This window comes from Myxine glutinosa, chromosome 1 (assembly GCF_964187855.1).
Source record: "Myxine glutinosa chromosome 1, kmMyxGlut1.1, whole genome shotgun sequence".
Classification (NCBI taxonomy): domain Eukaryota; kingdom Metazoa; phylum Chordata; class Myxini; order Myxiniformes; family Myxinidae; genus Myxine; species Myxine glutinosa.
The window spans coordinates 368,694,942-368,717,132 of record NC_136261.1 but is presented as its reverse complement, the minus strand read 5'-3'; the positions used below and the strand labels follow the sequence as shown (position 1 = coordinate 368,717,132).

The 22,191-nt window shown below is 51.1% G+C and overlaps 2 protein-coding genes and 1 pseudogene across 3 annotated transcripts in view; 1 reads left to right on the top strand and 2 right to left on the bottom strand.

The window, feature by feature from the left end:
• The window catches only part of LOC137414956 (E3 ubiquitin/ISG15 ligase TRIM25-like), a 1,058,494-nt gene that overhangs the window by 890,179 nt on the left and 146,124 nt on the right, over nt 1-22,191 (bottom strand). The window lies entirely within an intron of this gene.
• LOC137419297 (tubulin alpha chain-like) lies at nt 2,328-4,350 on the bottom strand (annotated as a pseudogene). The gene is made up of 4 exons (XR_013621838.1): nt 4,219-4,350; nt 3,411-3,956; nt 3,008-3,154; nt 2,328-2,904 (listed from the first exon to the last, which is right to left on the bottom strand). The product of XR_013621838.1 is annotated as a tubulin alpha chain-like (transcript).
• LOC137419542 (tubulin alpha chain, testis-specific-like) overlaps nt 19,315-22,191 on the top strand; it is a 3,597-nt gene continuing 720 nt past the window's right edge. The window contains exons 1-4 of the mRNA XM_068105563.2: nt 19,315-19,369; nt 20,748-20,970; nt 21,182-21,330; nt 21,593-22,191. The exon at nt 21,593-22,191 is cut by the window's right edge and continues 82 nt beyond it. Of these exons, the coding sequence (XP_067961664.2) occupies nt 19,367-19,369; nt 20,748-20,970; nt 21,182-21,330; nt 21,593-22,191 (974 nt within the window). The 5' untranslated portion in view covers nt 19,315-19,366. The remainder of the gene's footprint in view (nt 19,370-20,747; nt 20,971-21,181; nt 21,331-21,592) is intronic.

The window sequence follows — 22,191 nt, the reverse complement described above, 5'->3', positions numbered from 1 at the left end:
ATTTACTTTCTAACCCGATCTTCACCTCCTCTATCTGGTTCCCCATCTGTTCGATTTCCCGGGCGGATTGCTCCCCTATTTCCAGCAATTTGTCTTCCATCCTATTTTCTAACCCCATTAACCCATTTTTCACCCCCTCTAACTGATTCTCCTGGGCAGCCATTCTATTTTCCACCCCCCGTTAACCCATTTTTCACCCCTTCTATCCCATTGTCTAACTTCTCAAATTTCTTGTCTAATCCCTCAAATTTAGCTTCTAGCCGTTCCCCCATTTCTCCCATTTTGCCCCCCATTTCACCCCCCAATCGCTCACTATTAGCCCTCGCTTCGTCCCTCATTACCCCCATACTGTTTTTCAAACCTCCAATTTGGTTTCCCATTCGGCCCTCCAATTGCTCACTCTGAGCCCTCATTTGCTCACTCTGAGCCCTCATTTGCTCACTATTCTTTTCCATAAGGGTCTTCATTTGTATCATGAAAAGGTTCAAATCCACCAGCGGTGCTGCTACGGTCGCGGGCGCCGCTAAATTTGGTGCCGCTACACCCACGTGCGTGAGGACGCCATTTTGCGCGCCCGAAACCTCGTGCGCGAGAGCGCCATTTTGTGCGCCTGATACCCCCTCAACCACATTGCCAATGTTCTCCTCCTCCCTTTTCTCCACATACATTTCCCCGAGGTCCTGGGTCGATTCTACCCCGTATATCTGTATCTCTCCCACCGGCATCCCGTCGCCTTGACCAGCCATGGCGCGATTTCAAAATTCGGGTTTTGCTTTACAACACAAATTTCCAGCAGCTCGTAATTTTGAGCGCGTTAAGCGTGCTTCGGGTCTCGTATCTCACTCCCAGACACCAATTTGTTACGGTCCGCGGATTAGGATGTTATTTTTATTACCGAGCGGTGGTATAACCGCGGCCGAACAGTTATTCCCCGACTAAAACCCGATTCACCCCAAACTTTGGCCGTATCGCGCCGCAGCTACTCAATATGGAAACCTCTAACGCGACCGAACGAGAATGAAGAAGAAGAAGAAGTATGGAGGAATAACAGGATTTATTAATTATTTTCACAAGCCAAAGCAAAGAGAGCAGTCGGTTATATACAGAAAATGGAAGGAGCAGACACACAGTGAAATCATTAGCTTACCTATTCAAGCTTAATTAATAAACCCCAGGACAACATTAAAGACAGACGGACGATCACACTTACACGGGGAAATGCAGGCAGGGAGGAATGGCTTGGAGATGGGTGGCTTTTAGAGGCAAGGAAGGTTCAGCGGGTACTGGGCACGGTCGGGCCAGAAGGCACCGCCGTCAAGAAGCCGAGCTTTGGTCCCAAACTGCGCGGGCGAAGTTCCTTTCTCCGTACTGCTGCCTCGTGCGCTCCTTGCGTTGCCCCGGTCTGTTTCTCCTGCAGCGCGGCACGTCTCACGGCGGCTCGGTCACACCTGCTCATCTCCAGCCATCTCCTGGACCCAGAACTCATCCCTCCTCTCAGCTCATCTCTTTTGGGGAGCATCCCGCAGCGGGTTATATAGGCCCCGCCCTTCACCCTTTTCGAACCTTCCCCAAACGTTCTCTCTCCGCCCTCTCAAGCCAAACCCCTCATTCTGGGTTGGATGAGCGGGGCCGACTTACTCCTCCCCTCTATGACGAGGTGGAGACCCGCCTTTCTTCTTCGGCGTTACCTCGTGCGTAATGGAGTCAACTGCTGCAAAGTGGACGGCAGATGAAAATGCAGCAAAGTGCAAACCTGGCACTTGGAAGCTGCCATGGGGCGTCGGAGGGCCTACTCTTATTTAAATCGGTGCAATGAAGAGTCAAACTAGTGGGAAACACATCCTTAGCCTACACAGAGAATAAGGGACTAACTATTTAAAAGGATATATCGTGTCCTGTGTGTAGGTTTATGGAATTAACTAAGAGGACGAGCTGCGACCATTCTTTACATTACGAGGGTGTTACACACAACAAAACCATACTTTTCACATTCGTTACACTTTCTCAAAATTGTTACACTTCTCAAATCCGTTACAATATATATATATATATATATATATATATATATATATATATATATATATATATATATATATATATATATATATATATATGTGTGTGTCATGGTTGTGTATATCAGGGAATCATGGACGATTAGATAGACATATGGGTATAATGAGTGTAATAGCAGAATGAATGTAAGAGTGGTCTGCAATAGAAAGGTAAACTGTTCAACAGGTCCACAGACAGACACCTAAAGTCCATTAATATTGAGTAAAAGGAATAAACCAAAGCGTTTCCAAAAGTTGCAAGATCTTGAGTCCACATTCCACAGAGAGGAGACCTTTATTCTGAACCTTGAGGCATGGTTGACATCATTCACCGCCACTTGTAAACTACACAAATATGGTGAACCCAGTTCTTATCCACTTCTGCAATCACTTATGAACTCCACAAAGTGGCAAAATTAACGACACAGATCTGTCAATGAATTATTGTAACAACTAACTGGTTATCAAGTAGTAAACGGTCACCAAAGGATCTCCAAAATGCATGTCACATAAATGTCAATGAATAACAAAATGGTAAAGAATCAAAAGAGCGAGAACTCATCTTCCTCCTCCCCCTCTCCCTCAACCAGGTCAGGTCAGTTCCAACCTCCTCATAATACTTCTCCAGCGCGGCGAGGTCCTCCCGTGCTTCCGCAAACACTCCCTCCTCCATTCCTTCCCCCACATACCAGTGCACAAAGGCACGTTTGGTGCACATCAAGTCGAACTTATGATCGAGTCGTGCCCAGGCTTCCGCAAAGGCCGTCGTGTTGCTCAACATGGCCACAGAACGCTGGACCTTGGCGAGATCACCTCCGGGTACCACGGTCGGAGGCTGTTAGTTTATGCCAACCTGGGAAGAGGAGAAACAACATTGAATGAGCGAGGACAATGCTACGTCTGCCATTACCGAACAACAAGACCCTCATACGCTTTTTGCTTGCCTCTGGACGTACCCTGAAGCCGGTCGGACACCAATCTACAAATTGGATGGAGCGCTTTGTTTTGATGGAGCCAATGGCAGCGTTCACGTCCTTGTGCACAACGTCTCCGCAATACAGCATGCAGCACGCCATGTACTTGCCGCGACGAGGGTTGTGGTGCTGTGCACACACAGCTCGTTTGCCAAAAAGGTAGGCCACAACGCGTTGTACAAACGAAAGCACTTTATTATAAGCTCGCACATCAGCACTGGGCGGGCTCGACCTTCGAGCCCGCATATATGCCCCGAGGCCACGCCTTGCCCCCGGGCGTGGCCGGTCGGCCGAAAGGCGGGGCATGTATCTCAGTTCCACGCCCGGACGCTCGCGCCACCCACTGGTGCGCGGAATTATTGATCACCGACATTGTGTCCGCCACAGGGTCACACTTCACCATCTGATTGGCGGGCCCGAAGCACGCATTGGTGATCTCAGATACAGACAGCTGCTCGTGGAAGGCCTTCTCGGCAGAGATAGCAGGTGCGCAAGTGGTCAATGGGAAGTGGATCAGTAGGTAGGGCACCAGGTTTGTCTGGAACTCAGTCAGATCAACATTTAGTGCACCATCGAAACGCAACGAGGCGGTGATGGACGAGACGACCTGCGCCATGAGGCAGTTCAGGTTTGTGTAGCTCGGACGTTCGATGTCTAAGTTGCGACGACATATATCGTAGATGGCCTCATTATCCACCACGAAGGCACAATCCGAGTGCTCCAGCATGGTGTGGGTCGTCAGAATGGAATTGTATGGCTCAACCACCGCGGTAGACACTTGAGGGGCCGGGTACACGGCAAACTCCAGCTTGGACTTCTTCCCGTAGTCAATGGAGAGACGCTCCATAAGCAGGGAGGCAAAACCGGACCCCGTGCCGCCACCGAGGGAGTGGAAGATCAGGAAACCCTGCAGGCCTGTGCACTGGTCTGCCTGGGCTTCAGCAAAGAGCAAATGAGAGATCGTAACCATTGGTACCGGCAGGAGATCAGTGACAATGATACACAAGGTGCTTCAGGGCTTTGACAACATGTTGGTAGAGCGGTGATGTTCATTTCTGTAGAAGGTTCTTCAAACGTTCTCTGGAATTGAACATCATCACTGGACAAACAGGAGGCCACAAAGTCCTTCCAAGTCCAGATTAAATAAAATATTTAAGAGCCTCTTTTGAGGAAATGATTCTTTCCTGGTGTACCTGCTTGTGGATATGGTCTTCAACCAGGTCCACAATCTCCTTTCCAATGATGTAGTGGCCTCGAGCGTAGTTGCTGGCTGCATCCTCTTTGCCAGAAATAAGTTGCTCAGGGTGGAAAAGTTGTCGCTAAGTTCCGGTGCGCACTTCATCTAAAGAATTACACAACCTCAACTTCAGGGTAAAGGGTATTTCAGGATCAAAAGGTGAGTTTGGGATAAAGGTAAGTTCTGGGTGAAGGGGAGTTCACGATCAAGGTAAGTTCTGGGTAAAGAAACTTACCTCACAAACCAGAAGGTCATAAAGCTCAGTAAAAGGTAAAATAGGAAAAGAATAAAGCGTAGCTCATCTCCAGGTTACTGACCAATCACTGTCGCTTCCAGATCGATAAAGACGGCACGAGGAACGTGTTTCCCAGCGCCCATCTCAGTAAAGAAAGTGTTATAAGAATCATCTCCTCTCCCGATTGTCTTGTCACTGGGCATTTGCCCATCAGGCTGGATCCCACGCTCCAGACTGATTTGCCCATCTGTCTCCCTCTTCCAAATCCTGGTGGCGTCTGGTCAAATCTGTTTCTGGTGTTTGTTCCCCCTCCATCCCCTCCCTTACCTCAAACGGCTACACAGCTGACTCCACACGTGAAAAAGCTGAATGCCTCAACTCTGTGTTTGCCTCTAAATGTTGTGTCCCAAACCCATCCCTCTCTGTACCCACCGTACCCAGTCGTACCCAGCTGCTCCTGGACTCCGTGTCCTTTCCTCCTGACAAGGTGGAAAAGTTTCTGTCAACCCTCGACTCTGATTCTGCAACTGGACCTGACGGCATCAGCCCACAGGTCCTAAAATCCTGTTCTTCTGCTATTTCACTCCCTCTCTCTATTCTCTTCACCCTCTCTTTTGCTCAAGGTCAACTGCCATCTGCTTGGAAATCAGCAGCAACATCACCGCTTTGCACAAAAAGGTGCAAAAACAGATCCTAGCAACTACAGACCAATCAGCCTTCTCCCAATTATCAGCAAAGTCATGGAATCCATCATTGCTTCGGATATGAAATCTTTCCTCTTCTCCAATGGCTTGATCTCTGATCATCAATTTGGTTTCAGACCAGGTCCCTCTACTCTGGACATGCTGCTTCTGCTGTCTCAACAATGGATGGAGGTCCTCAATGCCAAACAGGAAATTAGAGCTGTCTCCCTCGACATATCACGTGCCTTCGATACGGTCTGGCACCCCACTCTGCTCACCAAACTCTCCTCCTTTGGTATCCATGGAAATCTCCACGCATGGCTGGCGGACTTCCTCTATAGTCGTAGTCAACGTGTGGCCCTGAATGGGTTTCTCTCATCTCCTCTTCCTGTTCAGGCTGGAGTTCCCCAAGGCAGTGTTCTGGGCCCTGTGCTTTTTCTGGTCTTCATCAATGATCTCTCTGACTCATGACTCTGACTCTCTTCTGACTCTCTTGAAAATCCGCTCTATCTCTATGCTGATGACTCCACTCTCTGCCGCTCCATTCCTCATCCCTCAGATCGGCAGTCTGCAGCCTCCTCACTCTCTGCAGACCTGGACAAAATCACAGACTGGGCAAACAAGTGGAACATGTCCTTCAATCCTGACAAATCTCACACTCTTACGATGTCTCTCCGAAAAGACCGACTGGACAACCCTCCCATCTACTTTCTGAATAATCCTCTCCAAGAAGTTCTGTCACTCAAGCTTTTGGGTCTCACTATCTGCCATGATCTTTCCTGGGAAAACCACATTTCCAAGCTGGCCTCCAAAGCCAGTCGCCGACTGGGCATCCTCCGTCGTGCGAAGTCCTTCCTTGGCACACCTGAGCTCCTCACCACATACAAGGCTTTCATCCGCAGCTCAATGGAGTACTGCTCTCCCCATTGGCCTGGTGCTCCTGCCTTACACCTAGCTCGTCTTCACGCTGTTGAAACCAAAGCGTTCAGAATCATTGGAATCTCCCGCGATGACGCTATCTCCGAGGGCCTTTCACTTACTCACCGCAGGCAGGTTGGTGGTCTTTCCGTCTTCTACCGACTCCTCTCCGGCCTTGCTCCCCCAGCTCTCTCTGGGCTCTGTCCCCCAAATATTCCTACAGGTCGCACAAGATCTGCCTGCAACCCTCTTATGGTTACACTGCCAAAATCAAGACTCTCTGCTCACCTTCACTCCTCTTTTCTCCCGACTCTGGAACAAACTCCCTCACTCTCTTCAATCCCACTCCTCCCTCCAGGTCTTTAAAACGGCTGTTCACCACCATCTCTTATCTTCCCCAATCCAAAACCTTGATCTTTTCTACCCCCGCTAATTTCACCCCAAATCCACTTTTTTGAGGTGACACTTTCCTGGAAGTCCTTGGTGTCCTTGCGTTTTATACCTATCCTGCCTCCCCCCAGGCCCTCTCCCTCCCACAAATCTCCCGATGTCCCTGCTCTCAAATGTTGTGTTTGTGTGCTTCCTCCCCTTCTCTCCCCATCTTGTCGACCGCTCCCCTTTTTATATACTTTGTTTGCTTGTTTGTTTGATTTGTTTTTTGATAAATGTTAGCTCTTTCACGAGCCTCGACTCTGTATACAAAAAAAAAGACAAAAGAGCTCCCATCAAGAATTCCCGATCTGTGCGCCTGCCTGGCCCATGTGGATGGATATTTACTCGCGCTGTGGGACACACGGATACACATCTCGTTTTTTCATTTCTGTTCCTCACAATTCTATTTCTCTCTTTTACACACACACACACACACACACACACACACACACACACACACACACACACACACACACACACACACACACACACACACACACACACAGACACACACACACACACACACACTCTCTCTCTTAATTAATTGTACAGTATCGGTTGTTCCTAAATTTAATAATTTAAAGGATTGTTGTAAATTATGTTAATTTCACAACATCCCATATTCAACTTTATTTAAATTGCATTTCGCTCTTTCACGAGCCTCGATCTTGTATACAAAAAAAAAAAAAAAAACCTCAAACATACTTTCTACACGTAAAGCAAGAACCTTAACCCGTAAGCAATTGACTAGTTTCCCGACTGCATGGATCATCAGCTGGGCACCGTTCTTCCTCGAGGTTTCAATCCTTTCAGCCCAGGACCTCTCCAAACGGCGGATCCACAACCTCGATCATGTAGTCAGGTTCACTATGTTTTTTCGTTCAAAATTTTGGAAGATTAGCAAAACTATACATTTCTGGAATATTCAGAGCATGAGGAATCCAAAAATTAATGTTTTGCATTTGCATAGACACCTTGGCGAAAATGACCCTCAGGACAGTGATGAAGATCTGTAAAAGCATATTCCTGAACGGTGTAGACCTATAGATCCTGTGTATAGGACTTATAGTTCAATCTGATACTAACAAGGCTGTTTCTTGCTTGATAAACCCATACCTATAACTTCAAAGGACTTGCAATATAATGTATTATGTAATACAGTTATATCACAAATATAAAGACAATGGTTTTCAATTACCTTTGTTTGTTGCTTTTCTATAATCCTGAGCACTATTTTGAGGCCTTTATTGGATTCCTTAACCCAGAAAACATAGGATTAGCATATTTGATTAAGTTTCTAGGTTGACTAGAAGCCGAGATAGCGCAAAATATGTATTTTATGGCGGCCATTTTGAAAATCCAAAATGGCGGCCATGCAGGTGTCTGTGCAAATGCCAACATTGATTTTCGGATTCTCCATGCACTGATGATTCCAAAAATGTACAGGTTTGCTAATCTCCCAAAATTTTGAACGAAATTATATTTGTTAACATAGTGAACCTGACTATCTTCATCACTGTCCTGAGTGTCATTTTCGCAAAGGTGTCTACGCAAATGTAAACATTAATTTTTGGATTCCTCATGCTCTGAGTATTCCAGAAATGTATAGTTTTGCTAATCTACCAAAATTTTGAACCAAATTATATTTGTTAACATAGTGAACCTGACTAATGGATCCACATCAATAGATGGTACAACAGTAGATCCACAACCTCAGTTGCGTCCAGGCAGTCATTCAACCCATCAATGCACCAACATATTGCATCGCACATTTGCTGCAGGTCAATAGGTAAACTATATTTGAGATTTTACATGTAACACACACACATATATTACACACACACACACACACACACACACACACACACACACACACACACACACACACACACACACACACACACACACACACACACACACACACACACACACACACACACACGATGGTTTAACGTGTTTGTTTGTGGTGTTTTACATTCATATACTTGGTCCCCCTTGGACCTTGTACATGATATTAGGGTTAGGGGATGACCACACAGGGTGGACAGGATGGATACAGAAACAAACTCTCAATAAGGGAAAAAACTGGAAATTTGGAAGGACGTGGGTTTAGGAGTGTGGGGAGAGGGATTATCGGGGTTCGAGAAAATCATGGGATGATCTGAGATAGTGTTCAACAGGTGTCTTTACGTTTAAGACCTGGAGGATGGTGGTGGATCATAAAATTGGAGGAGAATTACTCAAGTAGTTCTTCTTCTTCTTTAAAAGGCTGCTTTCGACTTGCTCACCAAATCAATTCATCCCAAAAAAAATATCCATCTCCTATAGTGCCTTTTTTCTACATTCCCTAAACTCTCCTGCACTCCATCCTCCATCCAGCGTCCTTAAACGTATTTTTAACTCGAAGGTCACAAGAAACTCATTTTGCAATAAATGTTCGTTCCCCATAAATCGTACACTTTCAAAAATCCAATCTCACCCCTCCCCTCCAAATCTTCCCCATAACCCCTCCCCTCCAAATCTTCCCCATCACCCCTCCCCTCCAAATCTTCCCCATCACCCATCCCATTCAAATCTCCCCCCTTGCCCCCTCCCTCCTAAACTACCCCCTCACCCCTCCCCGCCAAGACGCCCCCTCGCCCCTCCCCTCCTAGACTCCTGCCTCACCCCTCCCCTCCAAATCTCCCCCATATCCCATCCCTTTCAAATCCCTCCCCTTGTCCCTTCCCTCCCAAACTCCCCCCTCACCCCTCCCCTTCAAATCTCCCCACCCTCATTGCTTCTCAATTTCCCCCCGCTCACTCCCCCTCCTCAAAGCGTCCTCCCCGCTTCTTCCCCCTTCAAACTCTCACCTCCATCTCCCCCAACCTTCTGCCTCGCTCTTCCCCCTCCTCAAATAACACCTCATTGTGGCTCACCCAATCACCATCAAACCTTTTGTCCGCCCCATCCTTCCCTTTCTCCGAGCTATTCTGAAATCTCTGACACACCTTCAACAGCTCTCCCTACCTCTTCCACCTCTTCCACATCTTACCCTACCCCTCCTCCCCCCTGTTCTGTATCTGATGCTCCCCCTTCCTCTTCATTAACGGTATGGACCTCAAACATCCGGGGCCTTCGTGCAAACTTAACCGATCTCTCCATACAGGTTGCTTCTGTCAAACCAGACGTGATCTGCTTAACAGAAACTTTCCTCCTTTATGATGTCTCTGATTCCATAGTATCTCTCCCGGGCTACTCCCTCCTCCGGTATGATAGACCTGAGCCTCGTCATGGAGGCGGGGTTGCTATCTTTATCAAAAACTCTCTTCCTCACTCGCCCTGCACTGCACTCTCTCCACCTCACCCCCAGGAATACCTCTGGCTACGGCTTCCCCTTCGCTCCCACCTCTTGTTCATATGTGTGTTGTACCGTCCACCAAACAGTGATGACTCCATCTACATCTCGCTGTCTGATGATATGGACCAACTTCTATCTACTCATCCCAACTCTCTCTTCCTCATATGTGGTGATTTCAACTGTCATCATGCCAGTTGGCTGGGTGTGGGTACCTCTCTCACCAGCCATGGCTCCTCAGCAAAGGACTTCTGCGACTCACTGGGACTGACACAATCTGTCAATTTCCCGACCCGGATCTCAGTCAACGGAACATCTTCTCTTCTGGACTTGGTTATGACTAACTTCCCTGAAAATGTCTGCTGCTCTTCTTCTGCTCCGATCGGAACATCTGATCATGTCCTTGTTAAAGTGGACATCTCTCTGACCATCCTCAGGGAGCCTGCTCAGCGTCGACGAGTCTGGCATTTCACTCAGGCCAACTGGCACGGTCTTCAAGCAGCCATCAATCATCTGGACTGGTCTCCCATCTCTACCACCTCTGACATCAACTCATCCTGGGAATTCTTCCAAAGTAAATTGCTCTCTCTCATGCACAGATTTATCCCATCTCGTCTTCAGTTGTCATACCCTTCCTCCCGTCCATGGTACACGGAATCTTGTGGTGAGGCTGTTGCCCAGAAACAACTTGCCTTCGTCTCCTGGAAAGCAAATCCAACGGAAGGAAATCTCATTTCCTTTCACAAAGCCCGAAACAAGTGTGTGTCCACCCTCAGGAGAGCCAGGAAACAATATCTCTCCGTTCTCAAGACCGAACTCTCTTATCTGTCTCCCTCTTCCAAATCCTGGTGGCGTCTGGTCAAATCCGTTTCTGGTGTTTGTTCCCCCTCCATCCCCTCCCTTACCTCAAACGGCTACACAGCTGACTCCGCACGTGAAAAAGCTGAATGCCTCAACTCTGTGTTTGCCTCTAAATCTTGTGTCCCAAACCCATCCCTCTCTGTACCCACCATACCCAGTCGTACCCTGCTGCTCCTGGACTCTGTGTCCTTTCCTCCTGACAAGGTGGAAAAGTTTCTGTCAACCCTCGACTCTGATTCTGCAACTGGACCCGACGGCATCAGCCCACGGGTCCTAAAATCCTGCTCTGCTGCTCTATCTCACCCTCTCTCTGTTCTCTTCACCCTCTCTTTTGCTCAAGGTCAACTGCCATCTGCTTGGAAATCAGCCAACATCACCGCTTTGCACAAAAAAGGTGCAAAAACAGATCCTAGCAACTACAGACCAATCAGCCTTCTCCCAATTATCAGCAAAGTCATGGAATCCATCATTGCTTCTGATATGAAATCTTTCCTCTTCTCCAATGGCTTGATCTCTGATCATCAATTTGGTTTCAGACCAGGTCACTCTACTCTGGACATGCTGCTTCTGCTGTCTCAACAATGGATGGAGGTCCTCAATGCCAAACAGGAAATTAGAGCTGTCTCCCTCGACATATCACGTGCCTTCGACACGGTCTGGCACCCCGCTCTGCTCACCAAACTCTCCTCCTTTGGTATCCATGGAAATCTCCACGCATGGCTGGCGGACTTCCTCTCTAGTCGTCGTCAACGTGTGGCCCTGAATGGGTTTCTCTCATCTCCTCTTCCTGTTCAGGCTGGAGTTCCCCAAGGCAGTGTTCTGGGCCCCGTGCTTTTTCTGGTCTTCATCAATGATCTCTCTGACTCTCTCGAAAATCCTCTCTATCTCTTTGCTGATGACTCCACTCTCTGCCGCTCCATTCCTCTTCCCTCAGATCGGCAGTCTGCTGCCTCCTCACTCTCTGAAGACCTGGACAAAATCACAGACTGGTCAAACAAGTGGAACATGTCTTTCAATCCTGACAAATCTCACACTCTTACTATGTCTCTCCGAAAAGATCGACTGGACAACCCTCCCATCTACTTTCTCAACAATCCTCTCCAAGAAGTTCTGTCGCTCAAGATTTTGGGTCTCACTATCTGCCATGATCTTTCTTGGGAAAACCACATTTCCAAGCTGGCCTCCAAAGCCAGTCGCCGACTGGGCATCCTCCGTCGTGCGAAGTCCTTCCTCGGCACACCTGAGCTCCTCACCACATACAAGGCTTTCATCCGCAGCTCAATGGAATACTGTTCTCCCCTATGGGCCGGTGCTCCTGCCTCACACCTAGCTCGGCTTCACGCTGTTGAAACCAAAGCTTTCAGAATTATTGGAATCTCCCGCGATGAAGCTATCTCTGAGGGCCTTTCACTCACTCACCGCAGGCAGGTAGGTGGTCTTTCTGTCTTCTACCGACTCCTCTCCGGCCTTGCACCCCCAGCTCTCTCTATGCTCTGTCCCCCAAATATTCCTACAGGTCGCACAAGATCTGCCAGCAACCCTCTGATGGTTAAACTGCCGAAATCTTGGCTCTCCGCTCACCTTCACTCTTTCATTCCTCTTTTGTCCCGCCTCTGGAACAAACTCCCTCACTCCCTTCAATCCCACTCCTCCCTCCAGGTCTTTAAAACAGCTGTTCACCACCATCTCTTATCTTCCCCCATCCAAAACCTTGATCTTTTCTACCCCCGCTAATTCACCCCAGATCCACCTTGTTTGAAATTCCAACTTCTTTCCTGGAAGTCCTGGCAGTGTCCATATGTTTTATACCTCTCCCACTGCCCCCTTCCCACGCCCCCCCCCCCAAAGCCCTCGCCCTCTCTCAGATCTCTCGATGTCTCCATGTCTCTCGGTCCCTGCTCTCAAATGTTGTGTTTGTGTCCTTCCCCCTCTCTCCCCATCTTGTCTACCGCTCCCTATGTTATATGTTTTATGTGTCGGTTTGTCTTTCTGTGTGATTAATGTTCGCTCTTTCACGAGCCTCGATATTGTATACAAAAAAGAAAAAAAAAGAAAAAAAAAAAGTTATGATCAAAAAGGTGTTTTTTTTTGTCATTACGTCACAATCCAAAAAAAGAAGGTCAAGAACACAAATCAAATATAAGGTGTACAACTTCAGTGCAGGTATTCTATTACAATGCAGACTTTATACTTCTATGGCTACAAATAAAAACAAGCATTACGCCTAGGTCCCCCGTCGGTGAAGTGAGGTGAGTTGACAAAGTGGAAGACGCAAGGCGGTCATCTTGGATTTTGACGTAGCGACCCAATTTTCAATAGCGTTCTCCCTTATGCGTAGACAGCCCCACACACCAGATTAGAAGTTAGTAGTTCGTTTATTTTTCAAGATATTTCGCTCACAAGGCTCAGACATATATATATGGTGGCGGCCATCTTGGATTTTGACGTGGCGACCCAATTTTCAATAGCGTCCTTCCTTATGCCTAGATACACACACACCAGATTAGAAGTTGGTACTTCGCTTATTTTTCAAGATATTCCGCTCACAAGGTTCAGACATATATATGGCGGCGGCCATCTTGGATTTTGACGTGGGTTGCACCCACACACCAAATTAGAATTCGGTCCTTCGCTTACGCACGTACGCACGCACGGACGGACGCACACAGACGGAGGGGAAAACCATAGTCCCCCTTTCGCTCCGCGGTGCGACGGGGGACAATAATACCGCAGGTCTTGAATCTCACCTGGATCAAGAGCTGGTCACTCAAATTCCGCACCCACCCCCCCACCCCCCGCCCCTTTTATACTCCCCGGTAGACACCGATTATTTTAATGCCGAGAACAAACATTCATTCCAGCATACCAAATATCATCTTCGCCAAGTATGATCACAAACCCATTTGAGAACATGGCAGATGGAGGGGGAGAAATAACTGTGGATCAGGATTTGAATCATCCTGTTATCAAATCAAAAATTTTCAAATCAATGTTCATGTTTTCATGCACTTAAAATGCCATGTTCACAAATCCTGATGTTCCGTTCTTTCTCCCCCTCTATCTGCCATGTTCTCCAATCCTGATCTACCGTTCTTTCTCCCCTCTATCTGCCATAATCTCAAATCCTGGTCTACCGTTCTTTCTCCCCTCTATCTGCCATAATCTCAAATCCTGATCTACCGTTCTTTCTCCCCTCTATCTGCCATAATCTCAAATCCTGGTCTACCGTTCTTTCTCCCCTCTATCTGCTATCCTCTCAAATCCTGATCTACCGTTCTTTCTCCCCTCTATCTGCCATAATCTCAAATCCTGGTCTACCGTTCTTTCTCCCCTCTATCTGCCATGTTCTCAAATCCTGATCTACCGTTCTTTCTCCCCTCTATCTGCTATCCTCTCAAATCCTGATCTACCGTTCTTTCTCCCCTCTATCTGCTATCCTCTCAAATCCTGAACTTGTGGCGGGCACAACTATCAATAATTCCGCGCACCAGTGGGTGGCGCGAGTGGCCAGGCGTGGAACTGGATTACATGCCCCGCCTTTCGGCCGACCGACCCCGCCCAGGGGCAAGGCGTGGCCTCGGGACATATATGCGGGCTCTCAGCTCGAGCCTGCCCAGTGCTGATGTGCGAGCTTGTAATAAAGCCTTTTCGTTTGTATCCACGCGTTGTGGCCTACCTCTCTGGCAATCGAGTCGTGTGTGCACAGCACCACACTGGTGACCCCGATTGGTTCAGCCGTCACTGACCCCCGAACGCGCCATGGCTACCAACGTCATCGCAATCAAACTCCCGGAGTTCTGGGAAGCGCAAGCCGACGTTTGGTTTGTGCAGGCCGAAGCTCAATTCCAACTCCGGGGCATCACGGCGGATGAGACCAGGTACTACCACGTGGTTGCCGCCCTCGGGCCGGGCACTGCCGCCCGCGTCGTGTCCATCCTTCGGTGCCCGCCGGGCGACCACAAGTAAGAGGCGCTCAAACGTCTCCTCCTCGCCACGTTCGGGCTCACGGAGGTCGAACGCGCCGACCGCCTCCTGGACCTTCCCGCCCTCGGCGACACACGACCATCCGTCCGGATGGATTTCATGCTGTCCCTGCTTGGAGACCAGCGCCCGGTTTCTTATTCCGAGCACTTTTCCTACGCCAGCTACATGTACAGGTGTGCCTCGCGCTGGCCGGTTCCAAAATAACGGAGCCCCGCACCCTGGCCGGAGAGGCCAACATGTTTTTCGCGGCCTGCGACACGCGGTCGGTGTACGGTGCTGCCGTAGTTCATCCCGGTGCGGAGGCTACAGCACCCCCTGCTTCCCTCATGGCCGCTGCTATGCCCCGCCCACTACGGCCACCGCCACCACCACCGCCGCCGGCACGGCTGCCACGGGGGCCACCGCCGCAAACCTGGTGCTACTACCATGCCAGGTTCGGCCACAACTGGCAATGGCAATTCGGCCACATGGCAATGGCAAAACTGGCAATTCGGCCACAACCACAACTGGTTCGGCCACAAGAGGCTAGAATGTGCCGCCCGCCGTGTTCTTTTGACGGGTCGGGAAACGACCGGGCCGGCGCTCACTTGCGGCCATGAGCGTCGGCCATTCCGGCAGCCTCCTGTTCATCACGGACACCTCGTCTGGTCGTCGCTTTCTGTGCGACACGGGAGCGCAGGTAAGCATCCTCCCTGCCTCCGCGTCCAACAGGCAAGCTGCGGGCTGGGGCCCCGCTTTGCTTGCCGCCAACGGAACACCCATCCACACTTTCGCGAAGCGTTGCCTCTCATTGCGGTTCGGAGGGCAGCGTTTCCAATGGTCGTTCGTCACCGCCAGCGTGCCAATGGCCCTGCTCGGTGCGGACTTCCTGTGTGCACATGGGCTGTTGGTGGACGTTAAGCGTCGACATCTCATCCAGGCCGAAACCTTCAGCTTGCTCGCTTGTTCGCTGAGCGGCTCGTTGTGCAGCTTGCTGAGCGGCTCACCGAGCGGCTTGCCAAGCGACTTGCTGAGTGGTTCCATCCCGGCGAGATTAGTTTGTACGCTTCCGGCAGCGGACGAGTTTACCCGCCTCCTCGCCAGTTTCCCGGCACTCACACAGCCCACCTTTTCAGCGATGGCTGTCAAACACGGGGTGGAGCACCATATCCCCACCATCGGCCCACCGGTCTACGCCCGGGCGCGCCGCCTCGACCCCACGAAGCTCGCCGTGGCGAAAGCGGATTTCGCCACGCTGGAGCGGCTGGGCATCATACGACGCTCCAACAGCGCACGGGCCTCTCCTCTGCACATTGTGCCAAAGCCCGGCAGCGGATGGCGGCCGTGCGGTGACTATCTCCGGCTCAACGATGCCACCACCCCTGACCACTACCCGGTCCCACATATTCAAGACTTCTCCGCCCGGTTGGCAAACACGACCGTGTTCCCCAAGGTGGACCTCATCCGGGGCTACCACCAGGTCCCCGTACAACCGGACGATGTCCCAAAGACGGCCGTCATCACCCCTTTCGGCCTCTTTGAGTTCCTGCGGATGCCTTTGGGGTTGAAGAATGTGGCTCAGGCGTTCCAGCGGCTCATGGACAGCGTCTTGCGTGACTTACCTTTCATCTACGTCTACCTGGACGACATCCTAGTTGCGAGCGCGTCCCGGGAGGAGCACCTGCTCCACCTCCGCACGCTCTTTGAACGCCTGGGTCAGCATGGCCTGATCATCAACCCCGCTAAGTGCCGTTTCGGCGTCACCGCCATCGACTTCTTGGGGCACCGCATCACCAGGCATGGGGCCGTCCCTTTACCGGCCAATGTGGAGGCGGTCAGGGGTTTCCTGCACCCCCGCACGATCAAGGGGCTCCAGGAATTCCTGGGCATGGTAATTTTTTACCACCGCTTCTTGCCCCACGTCGCCCAGCTCCTCTGCCCCCTGCATGAGGCCCTCCGGGGCAAGCCAGGCAAAGGTGACATCGCCTGTTCGGAGCCGATGGCCGCGGCGTTTGCGGGCACAAAGCTGGCCCTGGCCAATGCCACCATGCTGGCGCACCCGGCGCCCGATGCACCGATCGCCCTCACCACGGACGCGTCGGACGACGCGGTGGGCGCGGTGCACGAGCAGTGGGTGAGTGGTGCTTGGCAGCCGCTGGCGTTTTTTAGCCAGCAGCTTCGCCCGCACGAATGCTGCTACAGCACTTTCGACCACGAGCTGCGCGGGCTCCACCTGGCGGTCCGACACTTCCGCAATCTGCTCGAGGGCCGCCTGTTCACGGCTTTCGTTGATCACAAGCCCCTCGTGTTCGCGATGGCCAAGGTCGCCGAGCCATGGTCGGCCCGGCAGCATCATCACCTCTCTGCCGTGTCCGAGTATACGATGGACATCCGTCACATCGCGGGTAAAGACAACCCGGTGGCGGATTGCCTTTCCCGGTCCGTCGCACATGCGGTCCACCTCGGGATCGACTATGCCCGGATGGCGGAGGACCAGACCGCCGACCCCGACGTCCAGGCCTTGCGGACCACCGTCACGGGCCTCCGCGTCACCGAGGTGCCGTTCGACGGCGCGGGCACGGCCCTCTTGTGCGACGTCTCCCTCGGGCGGCCTCACCCCATCGTGCCCGCTGGCTGGCAGCGCCCAGTTTTCGACGCCATCCACGGCCTGTCCCACCCATGCAAGAAGGCCTCCCAGAAGCTCGTCGCGGCGAAGTTCGTCTGGCATGGCCTCAGGAAGAACGTCCGCGACTGGGCCAGGACGTGCCTCGCGTGCCAGCACGCAAAGGTCCACCACCACAGCCGGGCCCCGTTGGCCCCGTTGGCCCCGTTTACGGTGCCCGAGCGTCGGATCGACCACGTCCCCGTCGACTTGGTGGGACCTCTGCCCCCCTCGCGGGGGTTCACACACCTCCTCACCATGGTGGACTGCACCACCCGGTGGCCGGAGGCCATGCCACTGGCGGCGACGGCTGCGGCTGACATCGCGCAGGCCTTCATCGCCACGTGGGTTGCCCGGTTTGGTGCCCCCTCGGACATCTCATCCGACCACGGCCCCCAGTTCACCTTGGAGCTCTGGGGAGCGGTGGCGCAAGGACTCGGCGTCAAACTGCACCGCACCACGGCCTACCACCCCAGGCCAATGGCCTGTGCGAGCGCTTTCATCGCTCCATGAAGCCCGCACTCCGGGCCAGTCTCCACGACGGCAGTTGGGCCGGCAGGCTCCCCTGGGTCCTGCTGGACCTGAGGACGGCGCCCAAGGACGACCTGCGTGCGTACTCGGCGGAGCTGGTCTTTGGACAGCCGCTGCGGGTGCCAGGCGAGTTTATCCCCGACTCCACGGCTCCTTGGTCCGCGGCGCAACAGCGCTCCACCCTGCAGGAGGCCGCCAGGAGGTTCGCCCCGGTGCCCACGGCACACCACGGTTGCCTGCCCTCCCACGTCGCCCCGGAGTACATTTTCGTCCGGCACGACGCCCACCGGGCACCGCTGCGGCCCCCGTACAACGGGCCTTTCCGCGTGCTGGAGACCGGGGACAAACATTTCACTGTGGACATCGGTGGTGCTCCGGATCGTATCTCCGTGGACCGCCTCAAGCCGGCCCACCTTGATCTTGACCAGCCCCCGCAAGCAACTCTGCCTCCGCGTCGAGCAGTCAGACCCCCGGCACCCCCCAGCCCTGCCGTCCCGCTACCCCCCAGCCCTGCACGCATCGCCAGAGGGCGTTTCGGCCGGGTCATCCGGCTTCCCTGCAAGCTCACCCTTCAGGTGCGCGGGAATTCTGGGGGGGGGGGGGGCGCGTGTGGCGGGCACAACTATCAATAATTCCGCGCACCAGTGGGTGGCGCGAGCGGCCAGGCGTGGAACTGGAATACATGCCCCGCCTTTCGGCCGACCGACCACGCCCGGGGGCAAGGCGTGGCCTCGGGACATATATGTGGGCTCTGAGCTCGAGCCCACCCAGTGCTGATGTGCGAGCTTGTAATAAAGCCTTTTCGTTTGTATCCACGCGTTGTGGCCTACCTCTCTGGCAATCGAGTCGTGTGTGCACAGCACCACAAACTACCGTTTTTCTCCCCCTATTTCTGCCATCTCCTCAAATCCTGATCTATCATTCTTTCTCACCCTCCATCTGACATATTTAGTCTCTCCTCCATCGTCCGCTGCCCTCGACATGGAAGTCAGCAAACATAACTCCTCCGGCCCACAAGAAGGTAACAAAACAGACCCTACCGAGTTATCACCTGAAGACCTGTGAGTTTGTTTCTAATTCAAGAACATTCACGGAATCCATCATTGTTTCTGATTTCAAGTCTTTCCTGTTTCAAACACTCTATCAAGACCCGAAAAGGAGAACCACACACGGTGTAAATAAACGGGATTCCAACAGTGGCAAGTCAAGAATGCAGGATTCCGGTATTATCCTTCTGTGGGTGTTTCATTTCTACATTTGTCACTATAGTTGTTGATAAAACGTTTCTGTAGTTTTCATAAACTGGTTTTGCTGAAACCTTAACGTAATCTGAAAAAACGGATTTGAATAAAAGCGATTTTCACAGTTGTTCGTGGAGCGTCACTGCGTGACGTCACTGTTTTCATGCGGCTCAAGCCTGCCACGAAGAAGAAGAATCCCTCTAACCGTTAACAGCCATTTTGTTTCAACCTCCAAGCCAAGATGGTGAGTTCGGACGATTGTCTGGTGAAATTTACTTTGTTGGAATCGTTACTTATGTTATCTCGATTTATATTGCAATTGTCGGTGTTTTAGAAATAAATATTTTGAATATTTTACATTTGTTTTCTCAGTGGTGTCTCTGAGGCGGAATACGAGAAAGGGAGACGTTTAGTCATTAAGCCCCCCCGCCCACCCTCGACGCCGAAATGATAGGCCACAGGCATAGGGGAGGTGGAGGATTACACTTACACATGTTGCAGGGGTTATTTCGACAATTATTGCTTCCGAGTGTTACCTCACCCGGATCGTATTTCCGCGAAGCTTGTTAGTGAAATGGTGCGTCGTCCGTCCATCCGTAAACAATGAAAACGTCTTCGAACCTGTTGATGGGATTGTGATCACACTTGGCGAAGATGATATTTCGTATACTGGAATTCACGTTTCTTCACGGCATTAAAATAATCTGTGTCTACCGGGGAGTATGCAGGGGGCGGGGGGGGGCGGAATTTCAGTGCGCTGCGATCCAGGTGATTCAACACCTGCGGTATTATATTTATTTGTGCCCATAGGAGTATAAAGTCTGCATTGTAATAGAATACCTGCACTGAGGTTGTACACCTTATATTTGATTTGTGTCCTTCACCTTCTTTTTCGGGATATTTTTTTTGTTTTTTGTTTTTGTATACAAGATCGAGGCTCCTGCAAGAGCGAACATTGATCACAAAAAAGACAAACTGACACATAAAACGTGTGACACAGGGAGCAGGAGAACAAGATGGAGGGCAGGGACATCGGGAGATCTGTGGGAGGCATGGGAAGGAGGGGGGGAGGGGTGAGGTAAAAGAAAATCATGTCGACACTGCTGGGACTTCCAGGAAAGAAGTCGATATTTCAAAAAAGTGGATCTGGGGTGAATTAACGGGGGTAGAAAATATCAACGTTTTGGATGGGGGAGATTAGAGATGGTGGTGGACAACCAACCTTGTGACGTTATTGACAACAAAACACCTTTTTGATCAAAACTCGAGTAATTTTCCTCCAATTTTATGGTCCACCATTATTCAGGTATTAAAGACACCTGTTGAACACCATCTCAGATCATCCCATCATCTTCTCTAACCCTGATAATCCCTCTCCCCCCCACTCCTAAACCCACCTCCATCCAAATTTCCAGTTTTTTCCCTTATTGAGAGTTTGCTTCTGTGTCCATCCTGTCCACCCTGTGTGGTCATCCCCTACCCCTACATCAAGTACAAGGTCCAAGGGGGACCAAGTAAAAGAATGTAAAACACTATGAACAAACACGTTAAACCATCGTGTGTGTGTGTGTCTCTGTGTGTGTCTCTGTGTGTGTTTGTGTGTGTGTCCGTGTGTCCCACAGCGCGAGTGCATATCCATCCACGTAGGCCAGGCAGGCACACAGATTGGTAATTCTTGCTGGGAGCTCTTTTGTCTGGAGCATGGGATCCAGCCTGATGGGCAAATGCCCAGTGACAAGACCATCGGGAGTGGAGATGATTCCTACAACACTTTCTTTACTGAGACTGGCGCAGGGAAACATGTTCCTCGTGCCGTCTTTATCGATCTGGAACCAACCGTGATTGGTCAGTAACCTGGCGATGAGCTATCCTTTATTCTTGTCCTGTTTTACCTTTTACTAATCTTTATGACCTTCGGGTTTGTGAGGGAAGTTATCTTTACTCAGAACTTACCTTGATCATGAACTCACCTTCACCCAGAACTTACCTTTATCCTAGACTCACCTTTTGATCCTGAAATCCTTTACCCTGATGTTAAGGTTGTGCCATTCTTTAGATGAAGTGCGCACCGGAACGTATAGACAACTTTTCCACCCTGAGCAACTTATTTCGGGCAAAGAGGATGCAGCCAACAACTACGCTCGAGGCTACTACACCATTGGAAAGGAGATTGTGGACCTGGTTGAAGACCGTATCCGCAAGCAGGTACACCAGGAAAGAATCATTTCCTCAAAAGAGGCTCTTAAATATTTTATTTAATCTGGACTTGGAAGGACTTTGTGGCCTCCTGTTGGTCCAGTGATGATGTTCAATTCCAGAGAACGTTTCAAGAATCTTCTACAGACACGAACATCACCGCTCGACCAACATGATGTCAAAGTCCTGAAGCACCTCGTGTGTCATTGTCACTGATCTCCTGTCGGTACCAATGGTTATGATCTCTCATTTGCTCTTCACTGAACCCCAGGCGGACCAGTGCACAGGCCTGCAGGGTTTCCTGATCTTCCACTCCCTTGGTGGCGGCACGGGGTCCGGTTTTGCCTCACTGCTTATGGAGCGTCTCTCCGTTGACTACGGGAAGAAGTCCAAGCTGGAGTTTGCCGTGTACCCGGCCCCTCAAGTGTCTACCGCTGTGGTTGAGCCATACAATTCCATTCTGACGACCCACAGCACGCTGGAGCACTCGGATTGCGCCTTCATGGTGGACAACGAGGCCATCTACGATATATGTCGTCGCAACTTAGACATAGAGCGTCCGAGCTACACAAACCTGAACCGCCTCATGGCGCAGGTCGTCTCGTCCCTCACCACCTCGTTACGCTTCGATGGTGCACTAAATGTTGACCTGACTGAGTTCCAGACAAACCTGGTGCCCTACCCACGGATCCACTTCCCATTGACCACTTACGCACCTGTTATCTCTGCCGAGAAGGCCTTCCATGAGCAGCTGTCGGTGTCTGAGATCACTCATGCGTGCTTCGAGCCCGCCAATCAGATGGTGAAGTGTGACCCTCGTCACGGCAAGTACATGGCGTGCTGCATGCTGTATCGAGGAGACGTCGTGCC